The sequence below is a fragment of the Trichophyton verrucosum genome (genome assembly GCF_000151505.1).
Source record: "Trichophyton verrucosum HKI 0517 chromosome Unknown contig00340_1.f1.exp, whole genome shotgun sequence".
Classification (NCBI taxonomy): Eukaryota; Fungi; Ascomycota; class Eurotiomycetes; order Onygenales; family Arthrodermataceae; genus Trichophyton; species Trichophyton verrucosum.
In genome coordinates this window covers 39,549-56,906 of record NW_003315421.1, presented here as the reverse complement: position 1 = coordinate 56,906, position 17,358 = coordinate 39,549, and the positions used below count along the sequence as shown (strand labels likewise).

The following is a 17,358-nucleotide window of genomic DNA, read 5'->3' as shown; positions in this document are numbered from 1 at the left end:
AAAAAAAAAAAAAAAGGAAAAAATACAGGAAAAAGAAAGAAACAATCAGAGGGGGAGGAAAAGGAAAAAAGACAAGGTCAAAACACGAGAAACGCCCTGGCTTCAAGCTAGCATCAGCTCAGTCGTTTCCGGAGGTTACTTTGCATACTCACACATATATCCAGATGCAAAACTAATAATAGAGGAACGGAGCCCAAGCCGGGCCCGAACCCATACTCTGCCCCGTGTGATTCGTGAAGGGTTACGGACGGTGAAATGATACTTCCCAGAGACCATCAACAAAGAAGGCGTGTGGCTGCTGAGTTGAATGAGAGAGAAGAACTCCGTAACAGGCAAGACTTGATCAATGATCCTCACTTGCTCGAAATCACCTATTAGCTCACTTACCATGAGCCGGGGATAAAATGATATCCAACCCGATCTCGATCTTGCATGATCTCAATGATTTCGCTCATGAATTGAAACTAATGTGTGGGTTCCAGATCCCGCCGGGGTTACCAGACAAAGATCCTCAGCGATATGAATTCAAGAGCTGAAGGTGGAGGATCTGTTGGCGATCACAGGAGCAGAGGCAGATTGCCAACAGCCGAACCACGTCAGGATGTTCTACACCAGTTAGTGTTACCCGCTTCTCACTGCGCACCTAGCATCAAGGGGCAGATAGGCCTGGTCGTTGCTCGATGGCATTAGCTTGATGGGGCCCCCATTGGCATTCTCTCCAGCGGGAGCGCGTGCCGAAGAGCATGGAACATCAACCCGCTCCCTCCAAGAGAAAATTCCATTTGAAAGCCCCTGGAACCCTGAAAGATGGACAGAACATTGGCTCCTTTCTGGAATCAATCCCTCCACACAACATCCTGATCGGACCTTTTCTTTTTCTTTCTTTTTCTTGTATCGACAAAACAAAACCTTCGGCCCTAAAAATAAGGCTGGTGAGCATGGTTATATTGACCATAATGGATAGCGCGAATCTTGCATTATCGAGGGCTAGGAGAGATATCTCTAGTAAATGAAGATCCCCCAAGCAAGATCTTCTCGAGAAGTATGTAACCCTCCCCGCAAACAATGAAGGAATATGAACAAGGCTAATAAGGGAGGAGTGCCACTCCTCCTCCAACACACTTTATATCCCTTACCTTCATGGACATTTTATCTGTGTGCATTTTGAGGAAGGTGTGGGCCCATGATACACCATAATCTGCGCATCGCAACCTGAAGACTATGCATGGTTCCCTCATGGGAGCGTTATGGGAGCGTTGCTGATGGTATTTCTAGAATGTTGCTAAATGTATTCTACGTTTTCATGTTTCACTCCATCCGGCTCGATTACGTGGAACTCGGTCGCTCAGGCAAATAATACTCTCCATAAATTACGCCTGAGTATGGAGAGAAGTCATGTCCAGATCTTTCCGCTTCGTAACGAAAACATGCAGTATGGCTGGTAATTTTCAGGTTACGTACTTACTCTGTACGGAGCTAGGGCAGGGGTACCAGCTTCGAGGTACGTGTATTTTCTCTCTTTTGGAAAGGCACATTTATTCGTACTAAAGCCAAGTGCAGTTCCGGAGTGCCAGGAAACAGTAAGACAGGCTGGGGCTCATCTGAGTGAATGGTTTGCTTTTCTTACCCATCCAGAGGTTTTGATGTGGTAATTTCATCTGTTTCGAGCCATTTACCCGAGCTTCCAAGCTCCTTTCTTGCTGAGCTATTCTCCACGTTCAGCAGGGATGTTGCCAGCATCGAAATCTCATGGCAGCCCGTCACGATCAGCATATTCAGCCCAGCCAATCTCGACAGTTTCTGCCTTCTTTGAATGAGGTGGAGAGAAGATGAGTTCCATACCAGGACTTCCATGCCCTTATATCTCCTTACTTGCCAGCAGGGACTTTCACCACGTTGATTCGCAGAACAAAGCACAGAATCTGATACTTCCCTTCTTCCACCCAGTATCGAAAATCTCGTAACATGAGCCAGGGAAAACTAACTCTCACTAGTACCAGCAGTCATTGGCAGCCCAACTGTTTCCACTTTGCAGCTCTGATGCTGATGGTACAGGTTCGTTCTTAGGTATTTTAGACTGGCTTTAAACAAGGGCAACTGAGAAGGCTCCCAACGGGCCATGGCAACAGCAACAGCCACCAATGGTAACTGAGATTCCCCGTACCCTTTCCTCCCCCGGCAAATATTCGACACGAAATCCTTCGAGTTTATGGTTACTGCGCAGTCAACCTCCGCGGGAGGCCCCCCCCGGGTTGGTTTGCGCTGTGCGGGATGGCATCGCTCTTGCCCGCGTGTCCAGCCTTTTTATCTCCTTGATCTGCTGGCTTCTGGCCGCTCTCTGGGTTCCAGTTACAAAGCAAGACTGAATCCTCAGCCGTTAGCCTTTCGCCTCGGGAACTCTCTCCACTGGGGCTCGCAAGGCCCACTTGGACGACCAGCACCTGAAAGAAAACAGCTAGTAACCTTGAAGATACGACCAACCAAGCAACGCAGCACCAGCCTGGTTGCTGCCCAGCATGCCAAAATAAAAAGCACCACTTGTACAACACAAAATAGTGCCCCCCCCCAGTTTTGGATTTGACTCAAGCACAACGAGTCTCCAGCACGTCAAGGGTTGAACGGACCAATAGTCGCCGCGCAGAGGCTTGCCTTGCGCTCCACTGGCGGGCCACCATTCTCATCCCTTTACCAAGCTGGCGGAGCGACAGTGCCTGTGACTTGTTTGGTAGGTTTCTTTTATTTTAGTTTTTGTTTGCATTCCCTTATTTTTCATTTGCACGCCGTTTTATTTTTTATTTTTTTCTTTGGTTGACGATAACGATTAATTTGTTATTCTATGCACGAATCTTGGGTACCCATCCCTCCATGAATGGGATAGTTCCGGTACGCCCGGTCCCATGAAAGCTGCCTTTAACTCGCTAGATCATAGCGGAGCTTTTTCATTTCCATCTGGGAGGACCATTTTCTTATTCATCATAATGAGGAAAAAGCAAATGGCCAATCGTCCCAAGTTCCTTATGGAAGGGCTGCCCTCTCGTATCCTCAGTTCTGGTGCTTGCCTCATTCTCTTTTTCATTTGAATGCTTCGCCCTTTTTTCTTTTCCATGACCTGCAGTTGTTGAATATTCTCTGCTCCGTACTCCTGAAAAAAGAGGCCAATACCCAATCACTCACTATACAGTCGACGTTTGCCAACAGGCTATTCCTCTGTCGACTATCCCGCCAATTTCCACCTGTTCCTCCTCTCGACGTGTGACGACACCGAGCTCGATAGCTGTCTATGCCGTCTGCATCAAGTGCTTGACTACGACAACGAAGAAGGCCGACTACTTAAAGAAACCGCTGAATCTTCCTCCGTGAAACTTAGCTATATCTAGGTCTAGGGGACCTCTTTACCCTCTATTCACCGTGGCTCTCCTCACTTCCCAAAGCCTTTCTCACCTTGGCTACTCAGGGTCGACATCTTCAAGGCTGTCTCCCCATCCTGAAAACCGTGACCATTGTCCAGGCGACTTCCTACCTAGTCCTCCCTCCTCCCTCTCTCAATTTCAGCTACACGAGGGCCGTAGTCCTTTGGAGAGAGGGAAGGACCGTCCATGCCACTTCCAAGGTCAACTTCCCTTCGGAGGAGAACAAAATCTTATGTCGCAGCGGCCCTATGCTTCAAATTCTCCTTCCGACGAGACTACCCAGCCTGTCAGCCAACTCCTGACATCCACCAGCCGTTCAGCTCCTACACAAGATGAGGTTGAGACAGTAGATCCACAAGTGCAGCATGGCGCTCAAGGGCACCCTCCTAATCGGTCGGGGTCGATGAGGGGCGATGAGATACTTCCAGAGCTTGCGCATACTAGAAGACCGACATCTTCCAGCCAGAATGTAGCACCTCAGCAACGGTCTCGATCTTTAGGGATGCAGGCCATCCTTAACCCATCGACTCACTCCCCGACAGAGCCAATCTCACGTCAAGGTAGTCGGGAGCCGCTAGGATCTCCGACATCCACAGCTACATCTCCTTCTGCGCATATTCATGGGACGCCTTCTCCCGTCCAACCCCCAGCACAGCCTACACGACACTATCATTATGAAACCCTTAATATGTCTCCAAGGGTCGAACGGAGGATGTTAACCCCAAAGTCACCTGCTGTTCGCGCTGCAAGCCTAGGTAGCGGGCGATACCCTCCTGTCCCAGGTACCATCAATGCAATGCAATCGCCATTTCTACAGTCCCCCCCGCCTCCGAGATTTGCAGAGGGTGCTCCCAGGTTGAATGTTGACTCTGCTTCCTCCACGGTTCCCAGTAGATTAACTCAGCCTCGCCGTACAACTCACGCTGCAAATATTTTCTATGATCAGCGACCGCCGAATAATCCCCAGTCTCAAGAGACAAGCCCACGCACTCCTCAATCATCATATAGTTCATTCAGCCAGGCATCACCAGCTCCAGTTCCGCCGGCTCACATTCAGCAACAGCATCAGCATCCTGCTCCCATATCAAATCCAGCTATGTCTGGGTCATCCAGGAGCGCCATAGCTCAGTCACTTTTCGGGGACCGTACAGGGGATCCCGCAAACGTGCCTCCTTGGTCCATTCCCCTCGTTCTTGACACAGATTCCGGATCAATCAAAGCCAAGATAAAACGTGAAAAGAATAGCAGTGCTTCCAAAAGGTTTAGACAAAGGAAGAAGGCCGTGGAGGAAGAACAAATGCAGACCATTAGAAGACAAGAGGAGGAAATAAGGAGTCTTACTGAAGAAAGAGATTTCTACCTTAGAGAACGAAATTTCTTCCGGGATATGTATTCAAGGACCCCTGGTGCCCAAATACCCCAACGGCCACCGTCGCCTCGGACTTTTAAATCTCGGGCCACTTCTCTTGCCTCAGATGAAGGGGAGCGTACCTCGGTTGACCCAGACGACAGAGGGAGAGGCACAGGGGGGCGCAATGTTAGGCAGAGAACCGGGGCCGGGCCAATCCATCTACCATACCCAGGATCTCAGACTCCTAGTCCCTTCGTCCCGACCTCAACAATATCCCCTTCTACTCAAACACCGCCTGCTCCATCCTATCCATTGTCATACCCATCGACCTGGCGTGCGCCTTCTGTGAATACCACTTCTCAACCCGGAGACATAACTACTACCACATCACCAGCAGCTCAAACCAGTCCACATGAGAGCCAACAACAACAGCAAGGTCCACCGTTTCCACACCCTCAGCAACAACACCAACATGAACAGTGATGGTGAATAAGAGGGTCACAAGACTAGGGCCAATATTCCACTTTATCGACTTGGAGCTGGATCTCTAGCCGATACCACATACCTGTATATGCAGATCTCATATACTTTTGATCTAATCTCAATATCAACTAATTATTCCCTGAGAGCACCTAATCCTCCTTTCCCCAAAATTTTCCTCCCTTTCATAGCTCCTATCAATTCCCAAATTCTGTCCAATTCTTTTTCAACTTCTGTCGTCTTTAATAAACATGCCTGGGCAGGAACTGTGGCTACAAATTGCCCCGGGAACAGCATACTTACAATATTACTATGGCAGGAAGAGGGCAACCTCTGCTGGAAGGCGTCAAACTGTTTCCTATTTTCTTTATATACTCGCTTTTGTCCATTGGCCTAGCTTTGCATCTTTTTCTATTGTTCCTATACTTGCTGGAGGCCCTACCCTATTAAGGGTTTCGTCGTATACTATTTTCTGTTTTTTCATGTCTTTCGTTTTTCCTTTTCTGCCTTTATTTCTCTCTGGTTACCCTATCGAATTGCAAGGTATGGTGATGACCCCTATGCCCTATCAAAATGACATTGATGCCTCTTTTGATCGGGATGGAGTGCAGCCAACCTGCGAAATTTTCTGCTCTGACTCTCATTCCTATTTATCCACCTCATTAGGTTGAGTTGATATCTTCTTTCTTGTTACCTCTTCCATCTTTCAACCCTCTTTGTATTGATACCCAGGGTGGCACAATGCTTCATTTTTTATTTCTTTTTTCTGTACTCCGGTTTTCCCTTCCTTTGCAGTCCTCTCATCTCTAAAATTATTTGTCTACCTATATATTCGGGACGAGTTACTTCTAGATTTTCCTTTTCTGTCGCCCAGTCTGTTTTTATTCCTGGCCCTATCTCTCCGGCGTGTTCGGTGATGATAACCAACCCACGTCCGCGAGTAAAACGAGGAAAGGTCGATATCAGCAGCCATCAATCACGCACGATTGATTTTTTATGTTCACGCGGGGCATGAAGACGGTGAAACGAACCGCAAAAGAAACAATTGAGAAAGAGCAAGAAGTGATATATGAGAGAGACAGGGAAAGGGAAGAAAACACGCGGCAGATTCGGCATGTTTGTTTCCTATTTTGATAGTGTCATTTTTCGTTTCATAACTGATAACTAGCGTGGGGGAGGGGGGCGCGGAATGGCCTTGGTCCAGGGGGGGAGGAAGGGGCGGTGGTGTTGTTTTTTATTATTTCATTTCTCGCTTCTATATACTGTTTCATATGTAACCAATAGCCATCTAAAACTGCCGGGAGTCGTCTGTTGCATGTGTATCTCTTGCTGTTGGATGACGCATATTTTGTTGTTATTTTTTATTATAATAATTGGTATTATTTCCTTACGAAATTGGGCTATTTAATGTTGTTACTACAGCTAAACCTTCTCCTTTTAATTTGCTAGCTCTTCATTGTTAATTTCATTTGTCTCTCGTTCTAATGGGGACCATTCTCGAGCCATGGGTTTGGTTACTCTGGGTGGCCCTGGCCGAACTGGCGGGGGATTGGAAAAGGGGTAAAAGGCTTTTCACCGTTGGTTTTACTGAAAGGAGTTGTGTCAGTTAACTACCTTTGCAGTTCAGCGCAAACTAATCTACCTTCGTAGCCGAAAGGGGGGGGGAATAGAAAGGAGAGCTTCTTTGTCAAAGGTTACTTTCTCTTTGTTGCTATCGGCTATTGACATGACTTGGTTGCTCCAAAGGGCTGGGTCCAAGTAAACCACATCTGACGTGCTTGAAGTGGGTAAGAATACAGCTAGGACAGAAAAGGGGAATGGTCGGACGCCTTAGCTATCACATCACACAGCAGGCCGCGTCACTGCGTCAGAACCGGTCTTCCGAAGCTGCAAGCTGCAGGGCCAAGACGAGGATGCGGCGACGGGATGGGGAAGAGAGAGCTCGAGACTCCCAAGCTATTTGCACCGAGTTCCATGGACCTGGGATGGCTGCAGCTGCATAAATCAGGCTTCCATCTAGTTCGTTCTTCTTAGTCAGGTCGCATATTCATCGTTACTAGATTTTTCTCGACGCCTATGAAGTACTCCGTAGTACTACTGCTATTTGAGAATATTTTTGGGAGTTCACTGCGTTTTCTAACTATCTACCCCTTTATCTCACTCTCTCCCTAGCAAGAACAGAAAAAGGGGTTAACAGATTACGTAATAACATATCACGTGGAAATAAAGTTGCGGGTCAACTATTAGATAAGCTGCGCTTGCTCGGATAAGCTTTCGGTCCGAGCGTCTTTTAACCGCCCTAAACGCGTATTATGTAATCTCGCGTCTGCCCCAGCGCCGCCTTTTTCTTTTCTTCCCCTTTTCGGCGTCGTACTCCATGACGTTACTTTTCCTCCACCTCCATCCCTGACAACGTCAACAACAAACCCAGCCAGCAGTCTGCCTTACTCCGTACCGCTCCGTGATTTTCTACATCTCAGCATCCGCTGCATCCTCTGCATCTTTCTCTGGCTGCCACTTCAAGGGTTTCTCCCCGTGATTCTGCCCCGCTGCTCTCCTCGCAGTCGCCCTCCGATTGGCGGACGGAGTCGACTGGCCAATCAGACTGTGATCCTGCGCGCGTGGGCTCCTCCACGGCGGGTCAAGCGAGTACGACGACAGAGACACAGCAAAAGAAACAACGACGACGATCCTGTCCGGCCCAAGAGATGCTTGTCTCTTCTTCTCCTCTGCTTCTTCTTCGTGATGGAAGGCAGACAGAGGAGGGGACGAGACACTGTTCGGCGGCTTCTTGATGCTTGACCCTGGCCTTTGGCATACCCAGCGCAGACATAAATAGGCCCGGGATCGTCTCATCGCATTCCATGCTGTGGAGGGTCAGTGAATAGCCGAGCTGACTATTAAGATCCAGTCGCAAGATGTCGTCCATGGCTTCTGTCGTGTTTGCTGCGTTGGCAATTTCGGGCGTCCAGGTGTAAGTTTTGATATTCCACCACAGCTCCCCAAGTGTTGATTAGCTGGCTATATGCTGACTCGGTAGTAGTGCCGTTGCTACACCGGCTGAAATTAATATTGATGCGGCCTCGTTCTGTAGCACTCCCAGCCGCGGATATGGCTGTTTCCCGCAGTACTCTCAGTTCTGGGGCCAGTATTCCCCTTACTTCTCGCTGGAAGGACGCTCTGTCATCTCCTCGGCTGTTCCTCCGGGCTGCAAGATCAACTTCGCGCAATCTCTCCAGCGTCATGGCGCCCGGTTCCCTACAGCAGACAAGAGCGCCACCTACTCTGCTCTGATTAAGCGTATCCAGGAAGATGCCACCGAGTTTAAGGACGAGTTTGCTTTCCTAAAAGACTACAAATATAACCTTGGAGCTGATGATCTGACTCCCTTTGGCGAGAGCCAGCTGTATGACTCTGGCATCAAGTTCTTCCAACGGTACCATGGTTTGACCAAGGACTCCAAGGTCTTTGTCCGATCCGCAGGCTCTGAGCGCGTGGTTGCTTCAGCCCACAAGTTTGTGGAGGGCTTCAATAAGGCCAAAGGAAGTGAGAAAGGCGGGGCCACCAAGCTTGATCTCATCATTAGCGAAGAGGATCGCCGGAAGAACCCAATTGCTCCCCAAGGCTGTGATGCATTTGACAATGACGAGACTGCGGATAAGGTTACCGATCAGTTCCGCAGCACATTTACCCAGGCCATCGTGGACAGAATCAACAAGAAGCTACCAGGAGCCAACATCAAGATTGGAGACATCAAGAGTCTGATGGCCATGTGCCCCTTTGACACTGTAGCCGGCACTCCGGATGCAAGCAAGCTCTCTCCATTCTGCCATCTCTTCTCACACGAAGAGTTCCGTCACTATGACTACCTCGAGACCCTGGGCAAGTTCTACGGCCACGGACCTGGAAACTCCTTTGGCCCTGCTCCCGGAATAGGCTATGTCAATGAACTCATCGCCAGACTAACCAGTTCGCCTGTCAAAGACAACACAACCGTTGATCACGAATTAGACGACAACCCCAAGACCTTCCCACTCGGTCTGCCACTCTACGCTGACTTTAGCCACGACAACAGCATGACAGTCATCTTCACCGCTATGGGACTTTTCAACGCCACCAAGCCTCTTTCCCCAACCAAAATCACCGACCCTGCCGATGCTTCCGGCTACTCTGCCTCCTGGACCGTCCCATTCGGTGCCAGAGCTTACTTTGAGAAGATGGTGTGTGACCACTCTCCATCTGCTAAGCAAGAGTACGTCCGTGTCTTGCTCAACGATCGGGTCTTCCCCCTTCAGGGTTGTCACACCGACTTCCTTGGACGATGCAAGCTGGATGATTTTATCAACGGATTGACCTATGCAAGGTCCAACGGCAACTGGGACCAATGCGAAGTCTCTCCCCCAAAGTGAAAGGAAAGCTTACTTTTTATATTTCTATTCTTATGAAATCCATGAATCATGTTACCCATTGAGACGATACACAGAGAATCCTAGACTAGAGTTACATTAACCCATACAGAAGTATACTTTGTGTGACTATACATCCAGGCTCGAAAGAAGCCTTACTACATTTTCCTTACCCTTAGAAGGATTTAAACATTAAAATAAGACTGGACGGCGGCCCCACTAACTCCCTGGAGGAAACTCTCTAGCAGCAGCTGCTAAATGATTCAGGGGTAGTCCTGGATCCCAAGTAGGGTCCCATTACAGGTCCATCACGGAGAAACCATCATTTCTAACAGGAGGGAAGACAATCCGTCTAATAATGATAATAATGGTGAGTTGCACTGCTTGATAGTCACTATTTTATACCCTCCGGGCCAGTTACTCCATTCAGTTATAATTTGCAGCTCCAACACTCCAACACTTCCCACTTGATAGCCATAAGATCACCATGCCATAGAAATTGGTACATGCTCCTGAAAGCAAGTCTACTAAGAATATTGGTCTACCTGACCTAGGAAATCTTAAGATCTAGGAGAAGTGGGCTGGCTGATATATCTAATATGATGTACGGAGTATAGGGACTGATATCAAGTCACTGCTATATGGGTGTGTATACATAGCATCCTAAAACTCATACTTACTTCGCTGCTTAGTAGCAAACTGGAAAGGGCAGAAGCTATCAAGTGTGGAGTTGTATATATAAGGCATGCTGAGGATCGTCAATGATCAACAGAACCTGGGGGTCCTTATTCATATATGCTATCGTGTCTCTTGCCTCTAAGACAGGACGGGATGACGGATGTGGCTTGCAGGGATTTCAAGTCGAGACGCTGGAGTTGACTTCGACTAATACGGAGTACTATATACAATGACCATTCCCTGGAGCAAGCAAAGAAGGCAGAGAGTGACTAGCCCATACAGCGTATCATAATACGGAGCAGTTCGAGCAGAGAATTTGGGAGCAAGGGGCCCGCCAGGAGGAGTGGAATGACAGCCCAAACATATTTCCGAGATTTTTTCGAGATGGCTAAGCTAATCTAGCATTTTTCGAGATGAAAGGCGATGGATGGTTCAGAAGGCAGAGACGCCTCGTTTATGCATGGGAGGGCATCTTTATGGGTGTGATGCAGGTGCAGAGTGTCGTTGAACTTGCGTATACATGTAGAATCAAGCTGTAGTTAGTTTACGCCCTGTCTCTCGACCGCCAGCAGCAGCACCACTCACTACCAATCAATTGAGCTACACCTGATGTCTGTCTGCCATCCCGTCAACAGCCTGATCCTACCCGCCCTCGCCATCCGGCCGTCTCTGCCAGCTTCTCTGCCCTTCTGTAGTATTTATCATCAACATCGTCAATCAGCGGCTGCGCTGCTTTCGTATTTGCGACCAAGATGGCGTGATGAAGCGAGCGAGGGAGGGGGACGCCGTCCCTGCTTACCTCATCGAGGGGCCACCCGCCGGGCTTTTTATATGGATCTCGCCGGCTTCGTCTCTTGCTCCTCATCGTCTTCCTCATCGTCGTCTTCTTCTGCTGCTTCTTTTTCTTCTTCTACTACTACTCATTACCATCGTCTTCGGCTTCATCGTCAGCGCCATCTTCTACTCCAGTCTCCGTATCTAGCACACAATGGCTGAACGCAGCGCTCCGTAAGCCCGCCCTCCCGCCACCCCGCATCTTATCGATTGTACTAACAGCCAGCCATCCTGCAGCCTCCGTCTGGGATCTACCGCCCCCGACTTCACGGCCATCACCACCAAGGGCGAGATCAACTTCCACGAGTTCATCGGTGACAACTATGTCATCCTCTTCTCTCACCCTGTGCGTTGGTGCTCGCGACCCTGTGCTAGGCAGTGGCTTAGAAAGAGCTGGTTGACTAGTTAGTTAGTTAGTTAATTGCTGACTGCTGGGACTGGACAGGATGACTTCACCCCTACTTGCACCACTGAGCTGGGTGCCTTTGCCAAACTAGAGCCCGAGTTCACCAAGCGTGGTGTCAAGCTCATTGGCCTGGTGCGTAGTAACCTACGTCCTTCCTTGAATTGCTCCCCTTTCCATGCATAATAAGATCTAACGGACGCAACCAGTCTGCCAACGGCATCGGCTCGCACCATGAATGGATCAAGGACATCGACGAGGTCAACAGCTGCAGCCTCCAGTTCCCCATCATTGCAGATGCGGACCGCAAGGTCTCCTACCTCTACGACATGATCGACTACCAGGACACCACCAACGTCGACGAGAAGGGTCAGTCCTTTGATATACCCCTGCTGCAGGAGTGCAACATGATGCTAACTAGTTGTCCAATCTATACAGGAATGGCCATGACCATCCGCTCTGTCTTCATCATTGACCCAAAGAAGAAGATCCGTCTGATTATGAGCTACCCAGCCACGACCGGCCGCAACACTGCCGAGGTCCTGCGCTGCGTCGACGCCCTGCAGACCACTGACAGGAACACCGTCAACACCGCCATCAACTGGCAGAAGGGCGACGACGTCATTGTCCCTCCGTTCGTCAGCACTGATGATGCCTCCAAGAAGTTTGGCCAGGTTAGAGAAGTCAAGCCGTGAGTGTTCTCTTCCCCTGCGCGCGTGCCACTCTAAGATATGCCAACTAACTGCTGCAGATACCTCCGATACGTTACCCTCAAGGAAGACTCGCGTATGTAATTGGCTGTAAATAGTAATAATAAACTCCTCTTCGCTACTACTACTACTACTACTCTTTTTCTCTCTACTTGTCTTCTCTGTTTCCGCGTCTATCTCGTCTATCTTGTCTGTCTCGTCTGTCTCGTCGGCGCTCGCTTGTCGGCTGCTCAGGGGCTCACGGCGGCCGCCCCCCCCTAATATGGCCCAATGCGGTAACTCGAGGTGCCAAGCATCCCACCTTCAACGTCAATTTCAACGTCCGCAACTTCAAATTCAACGTCGACCGCAACGACGAACAACGAACAACTCCAGCAACCAGCGTCATTCGCAGCGCATCACTCGCCAACGTCGTCGCCTAACGGGCGTTATTCGGATCATCGTCGAGAGCAGCAGCTTGCCAGCGACTCCCGGCCCACCCGGCGTTTCAGATAGCCCTGGGGTTCCTGGTCGACCGCTCGGCTCGCCCACTTGGTTCGTCCAGGCCTGCATCCTTTGTCTTCTTCCTTTTTCTCCCGCCTCCCTCTCTGTTCTCCATCTTCTCTCAGCGCGCCGCAAACTAACCTACATGGATATGTCTGCCAGGCACACCTGACGCTGTGGGAATTCGACTGGTATGGTATCGGCGAGACCGCTGGCCGGGTCAGGGTAATATTGTCCAGGTTGCTTGAGAGGTACGTACGTTGGTGATTGTTACCTGTACGAAAAGAAAAAAAAGTGTTATGCTAGAATATAACGCTCCAACACTCTTATAATGGCTCTCTCTGGCCTTTCCCCTCCCTCCCTATATTCCTCTTGTCTGTCCATCTATACAAGGGGGGCTGTACGGAGTATATATGGAGCATACATAAGGGGCCGGAGGGGATAGCTATATATATAAGAGATACGGCCATGTCTCTCTTGAACCATGGCGTCCGGTTGGACATGTTCACTGACATCATGGCAGGCTCCGAGCAGTCCTCCTCGCCGTTGGGCTCTCGCTCCGGCTCTGCTTCAGGATCAGGATCAGGAGCAGGCCCAAGGCTGTCCTTGTTCAATGCAAATACGAGTACAACGCCTGGCGCACCTGCACCTGCATCCGCAAATGTATCACCCTACTCGCACTCACACTCGCACTCGCACTCAAATTCGCGCTCGAGCCGTTTCGCTTCTGTGAAGAGGTACCTTCGATCAGGTTCGGATCTCGTTAGGAGCAGGAGCAGGAGCAAGAGCAAGTCCAGAAACGAGTTTGTTCTCTCCGTCGACGAGACTGTCAGCCCTACGACTCCCGCTGCCGGCGGAACTCCAGGACTTGCCAGGAGCACAAACGGAGAGGCTAGACTTCGCTCCTCCACTGTCCCTGCGTCGCAGTCTTGGTTTCGCGCAGACTCTTCGCCTGAGGTTCTACATTCGATACTACTAGACGACAGATACGCCAGCCTCCCACTGCCCACGCCTCCCCTCCCCTTTCCACGACCCCGAGGATCCTCACTTTCGCGACAGCAGACAGTTCCTGTTTCTGCTCCATTGTCTGCTTCTACACCTGCTTCTGCTTCGGCAACCAGTACACCGCTACCTCTCTCGCCTCCGCTCTCGCCCACGACTGAGCAAACTCCGCCACCTACTCCTGCTTCACCTTATGGACGCTCGCAGGAACATTTACTCGCCTCGCCACTATTGCCTGCACTGCCGAACCTCGCGTATCCGCCAACGTCCATTCTCTCCCGACTGAGTGAAAGCGAACCGTCCAACTGTTCCTCCATGGCTTCCACCAGACGCCCTTCCTCCTCCAGGGGAGGTGACTCTGCCGGGAACCAAACCACCATCACCGGTAGTAGCTTGCCCATGCACTCGCATTCTCAGTCGCAATCACTGTCTCAACCACAGCAACAGCAACAGACGCAAAATGGGACGAGTGCGACTGCAGGCCCAACAAATCTCTCGGGTCTGGTGTGCAATGTCCACCGCACCACCGGTCGAGAGCCGCACGCCCTCGTCGGCGCCACAACTACGATCCTAGGCGACAAACTATATGTCTTTGGCGGCCGGCTACTATCTAGAGCTCGACCAGAGCTTACCTCTGACCTCTACGAGCTAGACCTGATCAAAAGACACTGGACAAAAATCCACCCCACTGGTGATGTGCCTCCTCCACGATACTTTCATAGCATGTGCCCGCTGGGCGACACTAAGCTCGTCTGCTACGGCGGTATGTCCCCGCGATCTGCCGTCGCCGGACACCCGCCTACCAACGTCAGTTCCTCCCATTCAGCAGGGCAGGAAGCTCAGCCTGAAGTTGTTGTCATGTCAGACGTGCACATTTACGACGTCGTAACCAGGACATGGACCCATATCAATACTGCAAACACTCCTCAGGGACGATACGCCCATTGCGCAACTATCCTCCCGTCTTCGGCGCCATTCGTTTCCGCCAATGCTCCCATGACAGCTATACACAATAACCCGTCAACCTCCACTTCAAATCCGCACCAAGGTTCCATCGGTGTAGAAATAGACGGTTATGGAGGCGCTGAGATGGTCGTCGTCGGTGGCCAGGATAGCTCAAATCACTACATCGAACAAATAAGTGTGTTCAACCTTCGGAGCTTGAAATGGACTGCCACTAGCCCGCTGGGCCGCAGTTGCGGTGCATACCGTTCTGTCGTCGTCCCGCTGGCGGGGATGTCAGTCAATGATCTGGGCGCTGAAAGGACTGATAAAGATATGGCAAACGTTAGTAACAACCACGACGCAGCAGGGATGCCTGGCTCGTCAATGCTGATCTATTCAAATTATAACTTCCTCGATGTGAAATTGGAACTTCAAGCTCGCCTTCCCGATGGGAAACTTGTTGAAAAGGCCATGGATACCTCTGTTTCTCCACCGGGACTACGTTTTCCTAACGGTGGCGTTATTAATGGCCATTTCGTCGTCAGCGGCACCTATCTCACTGCTTCTAAACAGGAATATGCTCTATGGGCGCTTGACCTAAAGACCATGACATGGGGCCGCATTGATGCTGGTGGCTCCATATTTTCAAGTGGTAGCTGGAACCGTGGTATTATCTGGAACAGAAGAAGCACTTTCGTTATTCTGGGACACCGCAAGAGAAATCTCGTGGAAGATTATAATCATCGCCGCATTAACTTTTCGCATATATGCATGGTCGAGCTGGAAGCCTTTGGTCTCTACGAAAACCCCAGGAGAGCTGCGCCCACATCTGGATATATGTCCGTGAGTGCGCCTCCTCTGCGTCCGGCCTTGCAGCCAAAATTCTCAATTCAGTGTTCCGGCGGGCGACCTTTATCGGCAGCGGCAGAGAAGTTGGGTCTAATGGCACAAGCATGTACTGAGCTAGCTGACATGGACTTGCTTACAATTGGCGGTGAACGTATCCCCGTCAGCTCTCACGTCCTTTCTCGCCGATGGGGACCTTACTTTGTCCAACTGCTTTGCGAAGCTACAGCAGTAGCCGGGGATAGTATCAACGATGCAGCAACGCTGCGCCAGCCCAACGCTGCGTTAAATAGTCGAAATTCGACAATTACCATCACTCCATCCCTGAGCACTGCCAGCCAGTATTCTACCGCCACAACCTTGGTTAACACAATTTCGAATAACAGCAACAATACGTCCATGGGTGGAGCCATAAACAACGTCAACAGTCATAAGGATACCGGCGGGCGGCCACCAGGATCTTCTTCATCCGCCTCTTCTTGCCTATCCCGAGCATCTCATCTTGATATCCCATCTGCACACAGCCTTCCACCAGCCGTACGGCCTCGAACTCTCTATTTACCTCACACTTACCTCACCATTCAGCTTCTAGTTCACTATCTCTACACCTCCTCTCTTCCCCCAGTAGGCTCTGCACTCTGTACGCCTCAAATCCTCTGCTCCCTCCTTCAACTCGCTCGACCGTACCAGGTTGATGGCCTTCTGGAAGCCACTGTGGAACGCCTGCACCAAGTCCTTGATGGCCGCAACGCCGCTGCCGTTTTCAACGCTGCCGCCATGGCTGCTGGTGGAGGCCGCGGTACCAACCTTGCGCTCGCATTTGACGGAACTATGGATTCTCTCCACGATACACATTCCCGCTCATATAGCCACTCGCACTCCCGCTCTCAGTCAAGCGTAGCTGACTACCGTCGCCCAAGCACAGCGGCAGACGGCATAAGCTCGTTTAATTCATCGGACGCCGAATCCATAGACAGACCTAACACCGCCAGCAGCACTGCCTCTGTCTCCAGTGGCACCGCAGGACGTTCCTCAAGCTCTCAACGACCCGCAAACCTCCGTATCAACACCAACTTTAGTAACGGTAGGAACCGCGCCGAATCAGCTGAAAACACTAGTATACCCAACTCTGCATCTACCAGCAATAGTGGCGGTGGTCTAGGATATCCCGAGGCCGAGCTAGCACAGCATGACCAACGCGGCCGAATGAAGGTCAGCCGAGATGTTTGGACAGCTAATATCAGCAGCGTTGTTGGCTTGCAGAAGCGTGGTCTTAGAGGACTTATGGAAGGAAGACGAACGAGAGAGAGAGGCGCTAGCACTGCCGACACCCAGGACCAGAATACTGGAGTTATACCCGTTAAAATGGGACTAGGCATATCCTAATATCTTTCTGAACTGCCTTTCTCTCAGGGACTGATTTCACTACCCGTGGAATACTTTATACTCTCCGTACGCATGGAGCACGCCATATACTCTCTGTTTTATTTACGAACCATCCTCCTTTTAACGGCTTTCTATTCCCCTTTACCTTTTCCTGTCAAGGAGTACAGGATGGACGGAATGAAGGGAACTTACAAAAGTAATACGTTCCTCTGTATGGACTTCGACACAAGTTGATATATTGACCATGTCCCTTCATCTTTATTATTTACCTATTTTTATTTATGTCCTGCAGCCGTTTTGGAGTTTTCTCGCGGATTTGGTTTTAATCTACCCGCGTATTTCACCCTCTTAACTTGTCATTTCTATCTTTTTTTTATAACTCCCTGGACGTGTGATTTGCTCTGGTATTTGCTTTCTTTTTTAG

At 50.2% G+C, this 17,358-nt stretch overlaps 5 protein-coding genes across 5 annotated transcripts; 4 read left to right on the top strand and 1 right to left on the bottom strand.

Moving 5' to 3' along the window:
- Nucleotides 1–1,623: 1,623 nt before the first annotated feature.
- TRV_04267 (uncharacterized protein) lies at nt 1,624–1,854 on the bottom strand (the record flags this gene model as incomplete). Its single annotated transcript, XM_003021591.1, has 1 exon — nt 1,624–1,854. One exon carries the CDS (start codon nt 1,852–1,854, stop codon nt 1,624–1,626), a length of 231 nt encoding a protein of 76 aa, XP_003021637.1.
- A 2,268-nt stretch (nt 1,855–4,122) lies between these two features.
- On the top strand, nt 4,123–5,244 carry TRV_04266 (uncharacterized protein; the record flags this gene model as incomplete). Its single annotated transcript, XM_003021590.1, has 1 exon — nt 4,123–5,244. One exon carries the CDS (start codon nt 4,123–4,125, stop codon nt 5,242–5,244), a length of 1,122 nt encoding a protein of 373 aa, XP_003021636.1.
- Nucleotides 5,245–8,159: 2,915 nt separating this feature from the next.
- On the top strand, nt 8,160–9,650 carry TRV_04265 (histidine acid phosphatase, putative; the record flags this gene model as incomplete). The annotated part of the gene is made up of 2 exons (XM_003021589.1): nt 8,160–8,215; nt 8,336–9,650. The coding sequence occupies 2 exons, from the start codon at nt 8,160–8,162 to the stop codon at nt 9,648–9,650; spliced, it is 1,371 nt and encodes a 456-aa protein (XP_003021635.1).
- A 1,506-nt stretch (nt 9,651–11,156) lies between these two features.
- Nucleotides 11,157–12,257, top strand: TRV_04264 (AhpC/TSA family thioredoxin peroxidase, putative; the record flags this gene model as incomplete). The annotated part of the gene is made up of 4 exons (XM_003021588.1): nt 11,157–11,299; nt 11,397–11,505; nt 11,605–11,697; nt 11,772–12,257. 4 exons carry the CDS (start codon nt 11,157–11,159, stop codon nt 12,255–12,257), a joined length of 831 nt encoding a protein of 276 aa, XP_003021634.1.
- A 966-nt stretch (nt 12,258–13,223) lies between these two features.
- Nucleotides 13,224–16,934, top strand: TRV_04263 (uncharacterized protein; the record flags this gene model as incomplete). Its single annotated transcript, XM_003021587.1, has 1 exon — nt 13,224–16,934. One exon carries the CDS (start codon nt 13,224–13,226, stop codon nt 16,932–16,934), a length of 3,711 nt encoding a protein of 1,236 aa, XP_003021633.1.
- Nucleotides 16,935–17,358: the final 424 nt, after the last annotated feature.